The sequence below is a fragment of the Grus americana genome, chromosome 4, assembly GCF_028858705.1.
Source record: "Grus americana isolate bGruAme1 chromosome 4, bGruAme1.mat, whole genome shotgun sequence".
In the NCBI taxonomy this organism is placed as follows: Eukaryota; Metazoa; Chordata; class Aves; order Gruiformes; family Gruidae; genus Grus; species Grus americana.
The window spans coordinates 66,870,669-66,886,314 of record NC_072855.1 but is presented as its reverse complement, the minus strand read 5'-3'; the positions used below and the strand labels follow the sequence as shown (position 1 = coordinate 66,886,314).

General features: G+C 37.2%; 1 protein-coding gene across 3 annotated transcripts in view; it reads left to right on the top strand.

Annotated features, from left to right (window-relative positions):
* EDNRA (endothelin receptor type A) overlaps positions 1 to 15,646 on the top strand; it is a 34,881-nt gene that overhangs the window by 6,283 nt on the left and 12,952 nt on the right. For all 3 annotated transcript variants that reach the window (XM_054824221.1, XM_054824220.1, XM_054824219.1), the window contains exon 3: positions 9,857 to 9,984. In XM_054824221.1, coding sequence (XP_054680196.1) covers positions 9,857 to 9,984 — 128 coding nt within the window. The remainder of the gene's footprint in view (positions 1 to 9,856; positions 9,985 to 15,646) is intronic.

Here is a 15,646-nt window from a genome sequence, read left to right as displayed (position 1 = left end):
GCACCATTTAGCTCTTCTTGTTGAGTGATGTATTAAGGGTGGTCACTGGAAATATCAGAATTTGAAAGCGGAAGTGATGGGGTTTTAAGGAAAAAAATTAAAGTGGTTTTATTTTTGTGTTAAAGTTTAAAATTTAAAATATTTTATATGCTTAGTTTTGAACTTTATTTTGAAGATTCTTTTCTCTTCAGAGTCAGCCTCATGTTGAACCGTATATTAGTATCCTATATAAAAAACTGGTGTAAAACACTTAATACCTTATAGATCAGATCTTCATTTCTAGGAGGACAAAACAGCTCTGAAATCAGAATTAGAGTAAACAAACATTCATCTGCATATTAAAATAACCAATTGTACAGTATTAAGATGGCCACATTATATAGAACAAAATGTGTAATACTGTGTAATTATAATGTAATATTGGAAATTGATATAATCACTTTCCTGAAATATAAGGTAGCCTTAACTATTTTGAAACTACTTTCAAAAGAGGAGGTAATGTTACTGATATTTAAAACCGTTTTACAAATCCTTGGAAAGAAACAGTTATAATATTATAGTAATTGAAAATGTAAGGTCCCAGGAGAATTGAGTCCATCATTCTGTTATGCATTTACACAATTAACAAAGATGTGATGCTGGGGGAAAAAAAAGAAATTATGTAATTTATGTCAGCTAAAGATATGGTCACAGGTGTTTGACATTTTAATCCTTTTTTCACGGTACTGTAGGTTCAAAAATTCCCCCTTACTTCCTCCAGTTACTGTAATTATATAGTGGATTCCCCTTAGCAATTTGTTAAATCAATTGAGATGTGAGTAATATTCACTAGTCTCCTTTGAAGATATTCTGGATGTATTAAAGCGCCATCACTCTTAATTACCGCTAGTAAATCCACTTATAGTATCAAATCAATATTAAAAACTGTAACAGATTGAGTTTTACAGGAAGGGCACCAGTTATAAATCCAGCTTTAACAGACCAAACTAAGACAATTTCATCTTCAATCACATGTTTATAGCTCCTGGACCCAAATAGCTTTCTCTTTACCCAAAACATACCCATCTCAGACATTCAAAATGTGAAAGATTGAAGCCTCCAAATCAGTAAAAATTACTTCCTTGCAGTGAAAAGAAGATTATGAAATATAACTTTTATGTTTTATGCTGCTGTAGAGGTAGCGTTAAGGCCCTGAAAAAGAGACAGGTTTCATGCCTCCTTTTCTAGTATCAGGTAGCGTACACATAGCTGAAAGCTGCTGCATCACCTGCATTACCCATCACTGCCATGTGTATTTGGTGCAAACAAGCTACGTTTGGACGGAATGCACGAAAACTTCTTCAGAGGAGTGCTTTCCATAAAGAAATTAGACAGTTTTCTAAGGCTATACATAGGCAGCAGCAGAATATCCATAACACCACTATTGCCTTGGCTACGCTAAAGCTCTGAAAAGCCCCTATGGTGGCTGCTGCTATCACTAGCTCAAGTTTAGCAGAGCTACAGCAAGAACAGATCCTCTCCACAGAAAAAGCTGTCCATAGTTCTTTCGTGAGCTCATGGAACTAGAAACACTCTAGGCCAAGGCTCTCACCTTTGGAATGGCAAAATTCAGTTTTAACTATGTTATTGGGAAGTCCTGAGCTGTCTCTGCTTCCATTTTTATGCAATTTAGAGAAAAATGCTTAAATGAGTTCCATTTATTGAAAAGTGACCTACACAGGATTGACATAAATTATATTGTCTTACATCTTATTAAGCTTACCTTCTTAACCATTTGTTTCTAAAGAAGTAGACGAGGCAAATTAGCCAGCTTTTAACCTGTTTCTTTAGATGTAAATAACAAACAGTTTCTTCATTATTTTACTGGTACAAAGTGAAAGACATCTACCCAGAAAACAAGCAAGAGTGTCCATTGCTCAAACAGCTCAAGATGATGACGCTTTCTTTAATAAATTAAGATTTTTGTTAGTAAATTGGTATTCATGCTTACCTTAGTTGCAACAGCATCTAAATCTGAGTAGTCCACCCAGAATGTTACAAGTCTAAATATAAAAGGTAGCTGGCAGGTAGCAAACATCTTCAGCCATTTTGTCTTCAGTAAAGGAAGACTTAGCTGAGGCATTTCTAGTCATGGATGGTTTTCAACATCAGAGCAAATGCATAAGTATTTAGACCAATTCCTTTCTTAATCAGAAATTATTTGGTATATCTGATTACCTTTACTGACAGAATTAATATTATACTTAAGCAGGGATGATTGTTAAACACATTGGGACTGATCCTGTATCCTAACAGAGCAAGTGACATCCATAGTATTTATAGTTTTGTGTGAAAGTAGTATAAGGCCAAGCCCACAAAGTGTACTTAGAAAAGAAACCTCCCTTTAAAAGTAAAAATTGTCATATGTGCAACGTGTATTTCTCAGTGAAGTACCAACACCAGTAGGGAATTCTGAGGCCACCAGCTTAACAACTGCATTCTGGCTTTCACTGAATTCTTATCAGTGATTCGAAGAAGCAATGCATTGGTAGCCCAGGGTGATGCAGAAATCCATATAACTTGCTCAGAATATGACCTATTATTTGGCTGTATGTCTCCATGTAGTGATCATACATAAAAGAAATCTAGAGGTAGCACAGGAATTGATTGCTGAGTCCTGAAGGCAGGAAACATGGAACAGGGAAAGGAAGTCCATCAGGAATCTGTTCTCTCCATTTACAGACTACAGCTTCCTAGCAGAAAGTGTTTAATGTGCATACCAAGGAAGAGTTTTTATATTCTAGGTCTTAGTTCAAGATCCACTCTGCCTTTAACTAATGGCTGTACTATGGGGAGGTGGGAGATATGTTCCCTTCAATGCACAGGCAGCTCCTCCTTCATCTTCAATTTCACATCTCACACCTGCCGTGCTGTTCTGTGGATTTGTAATACTGTACATTACCTAGAGGCTCTAGGTTTACCAGAATATGTTAGTATGTTCACTCTGTTTTTCAATCAGCTGAACTCTACAGACAACAAGGAATTTTTTTGATTATGTATATCCAGGGTTTACCAGTTCTGCAGGAATTTCTTAGCAATCTTGTCACTCTCTTTAGCATCACACAAAAAACAACACAGCTGGAAGAATAACAAAAGCAATATTTTGCCCAGGGATTGAAAAAATGCTTTTCAACAAATCACCATGCACATAAGCACACCTTGCAACTCATTTCCCTGAAGAAGAGCAGCACAGCTTGAGAAACAGTCTACCTAAAAGGATGGGAAGTTAGCCAACACCACGGAACAGCAAAAAAGAAACTAATCCTACTTTGTAAACAGCAAAAACACCACAGGGGATATGTCTAGAGTTCTTAGGAATGCTTTACCGCTAAGTAGATTTTTGTAATAAACATCAACATTTTAACAAGAATGTAAAACTTAGGATTTATTTTTTTACCAGTTAGTTGAGACAGAATGTTCTGCTTCAAAAACAGGGCATTTGCTTTCTTACCTTTCAGGATCTCTTAAAGTATAATCTATTTTCTCTTGTGTAAAAACTATACCTTCCCTTCTATAGCTGTCTAAGCATGAGAAAAAGACTGTAGTCATTCATGAAATGGCATGAGACACTCTGCTACCTCCAACCTTTACTCAGCTGGGCAAAGATGAGTAAAATAGCAGAAAAAGCTGTGGTAGGGCAAATCAGTGGAAAAAATGTCTTTGATGGTTCTCATGCATCCCCACATAACCTTTCTTCCTTCCAGAAAAAAACACAATCAATCTTTTATCCACCCAAAGTGGAAAAAAGACAGTTCTTGGTTGTAGCAAAATTAGGAATGTATTTCCTGCAAAGAACAGTTGCAGTGATGCAGTGTGCCTTCTCTACCATAGCAGTATCATTAATCTGAGTATAAAGAAAAAAACAAGTGATACCACAGTTAGCAGAAGCCTGAACTATCATGTCACCATGATATACCAATATTGGTCTTCTGCCCTGCATTATAAAGGTTAGCCTTGTTCTTTGTTTTCCTCTGCTTTTCCTCTACTCACTGTCCTTCCCAAAGTTGAGATTTTCACTCCAGCGGTGGGAAGGGAAGGAATACCTAGAGACAGGCTGTGTTCTCTCTCCTTATCCTTACAGCCCTCCCTCTCTTCAGCAAAGTAGTAGAGCACAGCTGAGTTACATATGTGGGATGAGCAACAGTCTGTGGGTCCCAAGCAAGAAATGGGTGAGGACTGTCCGGCAATTCAATTCTTTCTTGGATATATGGGTTGCAGGAAGAAGAGAAAGGCTTGAGAACATACAGTGAATTCTTGTCCTATGAAGTTTCATTGGGACAGAAAGGTCCCGGTTGAGTCACGGAATCAAAATACCACAATCAAATACCACAAGCAGGGGACTCGGTCCACCCTTCTTCCTAACTAACCAGTCTTACAAATCAGGGACTGGAGGAACACTTCAGCCACAATCATCATCTTTTGTCACTTAATGCAGTCAGCCTAGTGGTATAGACCTTGGACACTTCTGTGTTCAGTCAGATTTCACCTGGATTCCTGCCAAAACACCATATTTGGCCCATGCCTTAAAGTAATAAGGGCATACATAATTGTAGAACACAATTGAAGGCAGAGCTTTACCAAGACAGCTCCATGTCTCCTAGAGGAAACTAGCCTTAAAAAACCCAAAAAGCACCAAAGAAAAACAAAAAAACAAACCAAACCAAACACCAGATGTTCTGATCTGACAAAACCAGAGGAACTTCTCTTGTCTTTCATTCTGGGCTATGTTGCAAGGAAAGGAAATCACCCCAGAATATACTAGGTTTGCAACTCCTACTCCACAGTTAGGAGATGTTGGTCACTTATACAACTAGACATTATCTATACAAACAGAAATGTGCTGGTTTGGTCCCTGTCTCCATTACTGCACAAGTGTAACAGAAGTCATGGAATAAAGAAGGTATTTCTATTTGTCCTGCTGAAGACAGAGCAGAAACTCTTGATTGCCAGGGTTGTGCCACAGTTGTTCCATCAATATGATTGAGCACTTAAATGCCATGAAACTCCAGAGAGTATCCTGCATGGGGGCAGCATGAGGGAGAAGCAGTATCTGTATGAAACACAGTTCAGTTTCCAGGAAACAGATCTTGTGTGTCAGCACAACAATGGTCCCAAGTGGATATAGGAAGAGGAAGGCTCTAGAGCACTAGGATGAGATCAGAGCAGGAAAGGGCAGGTATGAAACCTTTGCTTTCATCCTCAATGCCATGTGGCAGAGAGAGAGGACCAACTAACATGTAGTCGTTGAACCGAAGCAGCTTTTATAGAGCAGCTCAGAGCCAGCTGATATCCAGCACCTAACCCAGTCCATCTATTTTGGGCTGAGCTCCAGGGTCATCATCTGCCTGTAAACACACAGTATCAGCCTAGTATTAGATAAACACTGTGGATGCACATGAGCATGTACTGGGGAATACTCATGTGGTTGGATTATAAAATTCTCTCCTTTAGACTATATATAAATTGCTTGGGATGCACAGTGGGAGTTTATCTGTGTTTTGTACATCAGCTAGCATACTAATGGGGGTTAGAAAATAGTAACAGCAGTAGAATCAAATCAACTGAGTGACATTTAAAAATCATTGCAAAGGAATGTTCTCAGCACTGCTGTCTTGTTTGTTACAAGCTGCAGCGTCAGGGCAGAGAGGCCATATAAAGCAGCAAAGAAGGGGGATGCTCAAGGAAGCTGCGGCTGTCTGGTCACTTTGCTGAGGTTTTTAAGACTGACAGTAGAACCTTAAAATCTTGGTTTCTGATTTCAGTGTAAAAATATGCTGTTGACTACACTCTTTTCTCGCTCAGGAATTGCACCACAGTTGATCTGTATGAAATATTCCTCTAAGTTTCAAACTGCGCAAGGGGAAAAGTACATTCCCTTTGCTGCATGTCTTATTTTGAAACCTCAGAGATTTTGTGAGTGGGTTTGCAAAAGCACAATCTATTTGACTAACTCATGAAGAACTGAGTTACAAGTTGGGATAGTCAGGCAGATTCCTCCTATCCTTGTACCTTGAGAGAAAATGTAATCTGCTAAAATTTTATACTCATTTTGTTTGTATATTAAAACATGCAGAAGCACTGGAAGAACAGAGCCAGTAGTCCCAGTTCTTATATTGTACCTAAGTAATTCAGGACTAATTCAATTAAATTCCTGGGCCCATTTTTTATACAAAATAAACATCTTATTTCCCTCTGAAGTTTCTGTACCCAACCAGGGCAGAACAGAGGGAAATAGACTTGTTTTGATGTAAAATTAGTAAAACCAAAGACAGGATAAGATTTGCCAACTAAAAATATCTACAGAAGAAAAAACTGGCACCTGATCCAAGGGGAAGTAATGAATGCATAGCTAATGCAGAATGATAATGGAGTATACCCACGGAAGTGGTTGCAAAGTTAATCTTAAAAATCAAATAACTTAATTCTGATCCCAGTGATTTTGATTAAAATCAACTTGAAAAGAATGTCTAATGATTTGGTACTGATGTTACTTGAATTAGTGGAAAAGTGTAAGAAACAAAAGGAATAAAATACTTTTAATCTTAAAAAAAGAGAGCTTCCTGGGGTGTGGGGAAGATGTGTAGATGCTGGAACCATGATAAAGCTTCCCTGTGAGAAGTCATGAGTTAGTGAACCTTTTTCAAGTACAACACTTTTCTTTTTGAAGCTAATATTTGCCTTGTAGTAACAGAGTTTCACAGTCACTACAAAGTGCTTGTTCATTTCCATTGCTGGGTATACGCTACAGCCACAGTCAGTGAGCATAAATGAATAGGCGACTATCTTTCAGTTGCCTTTTAAAGTGTGATCTATAATGATAAATCAGTTTTGGGGCTTTGGTTGGCACAGGGGATTGACGAAAGTCTACTAGGGCCTCTTTTCTCTGGCAGTACCATTTATAATTTAGCGTTCACCCAGTGGTGCCTGGAAACTATTCTGATTTTACCCAAAACCAGAAAAGAGTCTGGAGCTGAAATTCCATGTGACTACAACTGGTTGGAGAATTGCCATCAATTCAGATCACCCTTCTTTTTCCAACATTTTTTCTGCAGCCCCAACATAAACTAAAGCCCCATGCAAGAGTTCTAGGCAAAAGGCAAAAATATGCCCTGCAAACATTTGCTATAATATTCCAAATATATCTAGAAAATAATTCTGCTGGAGCTTTCACTGTATTTCATTCAGTCTATAAATACAGATAAAATCAGAGGAACTAATCAACAGCTTGCAGGCATAATCTCATTACCTTTGTTACTGAAGGTACTGACAACAGTTAAATCACCCATCCTAGTGATCCATTCCCTAGCCTTCTGGCACAAGGGGAACTTGCTTTCATCAAATATGATTGTCCTAAACTGGAATATCATTGCAAAGCTGCTTGCACTTTCTCTGCTGTGGTCTTGATGGTAAATAAGACAGTCCTCCTTGAAGAAGGCAAGAGTTCTCAATATCTGAGAAAACACACAGCAACATATAGGAACAGAACAAGAGCAAATGGAACCACATTTATGTGATAAACCTGGAACAGGTTGCCCAGAGAGGTTGTGGAGGCCCCATCCCTGGAAGTGTTTAAGACCAGGTTGGATGAGGCTTTGGGCAATGTGGTCTAGTGGAGGGTGTCCCTGCCCACAGCAGGGGGGTTGGAACTAGATGATTTTTGAGGTCCCTTCCAACCCAAACCATTCTATGATTCTATGATTCAGCTGGAAAAAAAAAAATCCAGTAAAAAATATAATGCCTAACAGATAACACCTTTCCTATTTAAGAAGCAGTCATACACATTAATTTTGCTTCATAGTATTAACACCTAGTTGGCTGAAAGCTATGAATTGTTAAAATCTGTCTTGAAATACAAGTAATCAAATGACAATATGAATACAGTCCTAGAGAGACACAGACAGCATGTAGTACATAGCTGCTTCCAGCATTTTTGAGGTATTATTTGGGGGAAAAAAAGCACAAGTAATTTAGCATTGGGGTGAATGGCTATAAAAAAGAGAGGATGTGAAAAAGCCATATCATTGAAACAGACAACTAATTTTTGCATGCAGAATGCAATGGCTTCAGTCCCTGCACATTTGTGCAGATGAAAGTATAGTTCCTTGTTCTCTCTTTTCCATTTTGCGCTCTTGCCCATGGGCAGCTAAACTGTGGCACATCACATATTTATTGGAAATGCTTGTTGTACCACCAGTTTCTCTCATGCACTTGAAAATGAAACTGTTGTGAAGTCTAAATCTATTTTATTTCTATGAAACAGTCCCAGGTCTGGATCTGACTACCTTCAAAAATTCAGCAAAATTAGGTTTTAGAAACTTTCAAAAGCTTGGGTTTGGCTTATAATTGTTACTCCATCACTTGCTGTCTTCCTCTGAAGCAAATACAAACATCTTCGAATTTAGATGGTACCATCAAAATATTCTGTCTTCTAGCCTTTGTTCGGTAAGGCTTAATATAAACCCAGTTGCTGCACAGTACTAATAATTATTTCATTATCCAGTAAGACAATTATTATTACTGCCTTTAAAAATGTGCCTCCTCTTTATATAGGGGATACAACATCTATTAGGATGTTGACAAAGTTACATATTTGGCTCAAGCACTTGATATTTTCCTTTCAAATCTAATGCTTCCTATTACACAACCATTTTAACAGAAGTTGATAAGAACATAAGAACTGCTGGGCTGTAGCACACAAAGAACTCACCTTACCTCTTATTCAGTATCCTGCCCCCGACAAAGGCTCAGTAGCAGAGACTTAGGGAAGAAGATTAAAAAAACAGTAGTGCAAGAGTGACTCTTCCCCTTCTGGTGAGAAGGTTTAGGGACTTTGTTTTTCAAAAGAACTATTCATGGTGACTGTAAGATCCCTTTCTTGAGTGGAATCAGCTAAGTTAGAGCTCAGTACTTTGTATAGACTTAATAATTTTTCACTTATTACGTATACTTACATTGAATGTAATCTGTCATTTTACTGCCAGGCCCTCAGGAAAGGGAGACCTGTGATTCTGCAGTCAGTCACAGGTTTGACTATCCATCCTGAATAATTTTGTATCCTATATTTTTATGTATACTTGTTCAAAGCTTTAACAGTTACAGCTATAAAGATTACTGTTTACATGCTAATTATTTGCAACTATTTACATGAATCAATGTATTCATATTTGTTATGTAAATGTCTCCTTGGAAATACTGATCTAATACTGATACCCCACCTACTCATTCACATCTTTCCAAATGGATGCTTTTCGCTTGCCTTGTAGCACAGCCCACATGTATGTATGATGGTAGTCCTTTACAATGTAATATGGAACAAATTATACATGTACAATATTTTCTCCACACACTTACGGATCTGGCAGTGAAAACTGTCATGTTACATAGTGGTACATTTACAATGACAAGAATCTACGTGCGTGCAGCATGAGAATTTGGCTCTGAGTTATTTCATTATGAACTGTGAGTTATGCTTTGACTGCTTGGTTCTGGGACATGGTAATTGCAACCATTTATAACAGGATTGAGTTAGAGTTTCATTATTCAGTACTGGTGGCTGAAGCACAATAATAAAAAAATCTTTTAACAAGGCAAGTTACTATTACAACGGTACAAGGTCAATGCCTAAGTTTAAACTTTCACCCTCTGTGCTTCTATAGTAGCAGTTACTTCCCAGATTCACTCAGTACTAAGGATAAGCCTGAGGTATGGAGAATTCAAGGTTACAATGGCTATGTCTAAGACAAGAAATAATTACAATTGTTACATACTGGCTAAGTTCCTGTTTAAATATTCTGATTATTTTATATCTTCTCTTTAGCTCCTTGCTCAGAAGTGGCCTTTTGGAGATTCTGAATTTGGACAGTTTCTTTGCAAATTCCTTCCCTTTATACAGAAGGCATCGGTGGGAATCACAGTCCTTAATCTCTGTGCCCTTAGTGTGGACAGGTACAGTATGTTTTACTCTTTTGACAGACACTGTTCTTGCCCTTGCAGTTTTCCTAAAACTGGGAGCACTCAGTATGGTCTTCTTAGCAGGCAGTTACATATACAGTATAGATGTAACTTACATTCTGTTTTTTGATATCCTGGCTATAACGAAGCACCACATCTGTGCCTCAGAGTATAATATGAAGCCATTGGACTAATTAACTTTACAGTTTTTTAAAGGTATTTAAAAGCTCTAGTAAAGCATTGTTTCAGTTGCCTTTGCCAGACAAAAATTTATTGGGATTTGACTCAATATTCAGCCCTCTTTCTTTCATATGACCTCATGTTTGTTTTGTATTTGAACAGGATCATAATCTTTAGTCTTAAAAATACTTTTTTTTCAACTCACTGCCTATGGATCATAATTACAGTGTTTATTTTGATAACTTTTATAACTAAGTGAGTTTTATTGAAAAACATGTTGGATACTTGCTTTGATAGTTTGATGTTGATAGTTTGAAAATTTTGCCTCTGATAAAAGTGCTCAGGAAGATACATAAACTTTTTGATAGAACAACAGCTAAGATGCTTTTGAACATTATTCTTTTATGCTTTTTTTCTTCATACATATAAGGCAATAGCAGATGAAGACTTTACTTCTGTAAAAGCTATTTTTGTCAGTCTTAAATTTACTTGATCATGTTCTAGTCCAAAATATCAGTAATTCTGATACAGAATTATTGATAAATAAAATATATTCTGTGTTAGTAGAGTGATGCAAAGGTAAGATAAACTTTAAAATTAATCTTGGTTTGGTTTTACATTAAAAGTTGATGTACAAGGTTTGCAGCAGATGAGTAACTTAGTAGTATCCGTACCTGAAATACAGTCCCTTATTGCATTAGTAACTCATTAGCTGAAGCTAGAAATAAAAAAAACATAACACAGGCAAGTGTTCCATTTTTTAGTCTGAGAACTATAAAAAGAATTCTATTTCTCACACAATATCTGCCCAGCATAAAATACAATCCCATGGACTGCTCTAAGGAATAAATCATAGATCAAGCACATATGAAACAGAGTTTGTTAAATAAGTTCTGATCAATGCAATTTCACTAGATTTAGTCCTACTGTTAGATACATTTTCATAAACTGGAAGTAACTCAGCTGAAGTTACCTGTTTATATATGCATATATATATTTTTACAAGCACTGATTTTCTAATCCTCACAACTAAATAATGTTTCCATTTGAGTATAAAGTCTTGTATGGGATCAGACTCAGACTATTAATTTCCTCCCTCAGTTTACATGCTTTGCCAAGGACATATTCTTTACCATCTGGTGCTACTGTAGTAAATGGTTGCAGAGAATGTGTGTTAGAAGACAGGATGAGAGTTGCGGTTGTTCAGCCTGGAGAAGGGAAGGCTCTGGGGAGACCTTATAGCAGCCTTCCAGTACCTAAAGGGGCCTACAAGAAAGCTGGAGAGGGACTGTTTACAAGGGCAAGTAGTGATGGGACAAGGGATAATGGCTTTAAACTAAAAGAGGGAAGATTTAGATTAGATACAAGGAATAAAATCTTTACTGTGAGGGTGGTGAGGGACTGGAACAGGTTGCCCAGAGAAGTTGTGGATGCCCCCTCCCTGGAAGCGTTCAAAGCCAGGTTGGATGGGGCTTTGGGCAATGTCGTCTAGTGGAGGGTGTCCCTGCCCATGGCAGGGGGGTTGGAACTAGATGATCTTTGAGGTCCCTTCCAACCCAAACCCTTCTGTAATTCTATGATTGTATGATGTATACAGCCAGATTCTGGTATTGGCTAACATGAAGTGAATCTAGGTTAAATTACCATGAAATCAGGCTCTGAGAGCACCTTCAACAAGTTAGGTTGGGCACTGAGAGTGGTATACTCACATTAATACAAAATTCCACATCACCTAATGTTTGATTTTCAGTATGGAAAATGAGTAAATATGGAATTGTGTGCTGTCGCAGCTGGACTGTTTCTGGTCTACAGGGAAGGTTGGTTTTTTTTTCTTTAAAAAGCTGTGAAAACTATCTCATTTGTAGTTATTTTGGGTGTATATATATGGAATTGCATTTTACCAGATAGATAGAAAAAGAGAAATTCAAATGGTATAATGAATTCAGAGCTCCATAGCTTTGATAATTGTTGATTCTCTGACCCTCTTGCAGACTACAGTCTTAATTTAGAACAAGATTATTTTTTCCTACAAGGACTGCTCTATGTGCTAACTACATCCTATTGTGAAACTCTATTCATTACTACTGCCCCTCACACAAAGTGACTTGCACTGACAGTGTATTAAGGTTTAACTGTGCATGCCCAAGAGGAACAATGTCCACTCATATGTGGAGAGGGTTTTAAGAGACTGACAGAAAACACCAAACCAGCCCTTCACCCCAGAAGAAGCTCACTTTTGTTTCAGATGCCTCTCAGGCATTTTTAAACTCTAGGTCAAGATGGTGAGGACAGTCTGATTCTTTTTCTAAACAGTGCCTGACTGTGACTAAGAGGAAGGATATTTACCTTCCTGAGCTTTTATTCTTGATTATGTCTTGGGCATAATGATTTTGATGAAGAAATGGTTTTTTAGAAGAAAAATGAAGATATGGATCTCATTTAATACGTATACACCCTCTTCTTGCTTTCTCTGCATACCACATTGCATAGAACAGTAATCTCAGGGTAGGTACTTCCATCTGGCCCAACTTCCAGTAAGTATATTAGATAAGTCAAGATTTTACCACTAAAACAAAGCTCTAAGAGCTTTATTGTATTAAGAGCTTTGCAATCGACACACTGCTGGCTATCTTTAAAATGAAGAACAACTATGATCTCTCACAATGAAGAGGAATAGATCAGTATCAGCAACAACAGTGTCATTTAGGAACTATTCTGACACTAATTTTGACAGTGACTGCTTCTTATGTCCTTGATCAAGTCTGTTATCTTTTCTGTATTGCTTTTCCCTCTTATGAAGGGCTGATGATACTTGCAGAACAGAAATACATTATACTAGTGGGCTATTTGACCAACTGATTTTCTAATGCAGTCAAAAGGAATAGGGAAACAAAAGCATCTGCTCTGTAAGACAGCAGACATGAGGGACTGATAGTCCACAGACAAGCTATAGCCCATGATTTAATTTTCATATACTCCTTGATTTCATTTGATAAGGCCCACAATACATTTTCTTTTTAAATTCTGATTAGATACCACTATGGTAAAATTCATCCAAACTGTTCCAAAAACTAATCTGTGCCGCAGCAAGAACCACGACCATGCTGCATCAGTGAGACCAATACTGAAAGGCTAAATAGAGTTCTGAAATTATTCTTTACCAAAGAATGATGACATCATGGAGAGGGAGTAGAAAAGCACCAGAAATTATTCAGTGGCCTTGTAGATCTCAATTTGTTGCTTATCAAAAATTATATTTAAGAAGCCACTTAAATATAATATCCAAGTACTGAAATACAGATGATGTATCAGATATACATGGGGTCTTTAGCTTAGTAAAGAAAGATTTGATACGAATCTATAGAACAAGATTTCAGCCAGACAAATTCCAAATGAAAATAAGGCACAAATTTTTAACAATGAGGGTGATTACAAGAAGAAACCACCAGGGAAAGGCGAAGGTGTCCTGCTCTTAATGTTCTCAGATCAAGACAGGATGTCCTTCTGAAAGAAATGCTTTACCAAGTTATAACTAGATAGGAGCGGAAAATATTTAAGTATATGTATCTATACATCATGATGTAACGATCCCTTGTCCTTAAATACTGTGTATCTCTAAATATAAGTAGCAGGAGGGACTGCAGAGCCCATGAAAAGCAAGTTGGAATAAATAGCTAAGAATGGGAGAAGAGGGAAGAGAAGAAAACAGACGAGAGAGAGCAACTGAAGGGCACAATGTACAAAAGTCAACAGCACATGCATGAGCTGCAGAAAATGAAAAGAGGAGAGAGAACAGGAACCACAACATTAAACAGAGAAAAGGAAATGACCTTGAAAAGAAATTAATATTTTAGAGAAGGTTGGAGACAAAAGGGAAACAAACAGAAAAAAGAAAAGTAAGACAAATACACACACACAGATTTTAGATTGGAGAATTAAATGTAATGCATGATGTATGCATTTTATGTCAGTTCCCTGGCAGACACCCTATATTTTCTAAATATGAGGGAAATAAACCCTGCAGTATTTTCCCACTCCTAATTATGGGAGGTTTGTGGCTACACAAAGATCCTATATATTACATAACTCACAGAACACCCACTTGAAAAATTATACTACCACTCTTTTTAAAATCACTCTTACAGCAGTGACTAAAGAGACCAAGTAATCGTAGGTTAATATGCATTCAGTAAATTCTGATCTAATTACTGAGCTTCTTATGCTTTAGCTGAAACCATTCATAAAATTCTTCAGCCAATAATTCCTTATCTGATAGTTATTTGAATTGTGAACTGAAAAAAAAAATTGCTAATAAAATACATCCAGGACCTTAAAATACATCCAGGATCCTTACTGCTGTGCATACTGATCTTCTCATGTGTAAAGCAGATGTAACTCAAGCAGAACAGGTACAGAAAGGAAAGAAAGGAAAGAACTGGATTCACAGTTTACAATCCATCTGTTGTCACCTACAAAGTTACACAGGTGGCACAACACAAACTTTACACTTCTTACTTGAAAAATATCTACAGTCTACAGGCTCTCGTTTGGTAAGAACATAATTCAGTCAAGGGTGAGATAGTATCAGGTACCTTGTGAAGCTGATGGGACCGATTGTAAAATTGCCAGTCAGTAGAAAGTAAACTTCGAATTGATTGTTAAATTTCCAAAGTTCACAAATAAATATTTGAGTATTTGTGTGAGAAGTTATGTTTCTATGAATATACCATTTAGTCATTAAAGTCAAAATTTTGTACTTGGTAAAATGAAATATAAGAGGATCACAAATTATTGAAAATTAAATTTTAATTTTAATATGAATAAATATGTGTGAGAAGATATTATGCTGAATTTTACTTTCTCAATTATCTCAGTATAGTTTATTTGTTTTGATGTTCTCAGAATTCCAATCTCATAGACCTCCTCCCCATGAGTGAACCACTCCTTCCCTCTTTTCTGATACTCTTTGAAGATAAGGATGCCTTTAGAAGATGTTTTTATTTTTAATCTGCCAGTCCAAAATGTAGTTTGCTTTAGTATGTTCAAAATCTTTATATATACATTTCTGTTAAAATGATGTACTGAGAACCTGTCTGTAGTACACTTGTGACTAAGCTGTGTATGATATTGCTATAGATATCAAAGCAAAAGTTTCCACACAAGGCTCTGACACCTTCCAGTGATGCTCTGTAATAATACTTTCTGAAGTTTTTGTGAGGGGCTTACGGCCTGATCGTGCATTCATGCATCCTCCTTCCTCTTAACATCGAGGCTACGGGGGATTTAATTCACAAGTCTTCCATCCTGTTAATAAGCACATTTCCAGAAAAAAGGGGGTATGATACAGGAAATCAGAAGAAATTTTGTGTGTGTGAATCCCAAATTAGTGTCTTGGTTAGAGGAGGGGTGAGGATGCCTTTTGATAACTCTAAATTTTACTGACCTCTGTAGCCTAGGTCCTATATCCCTTAACTAA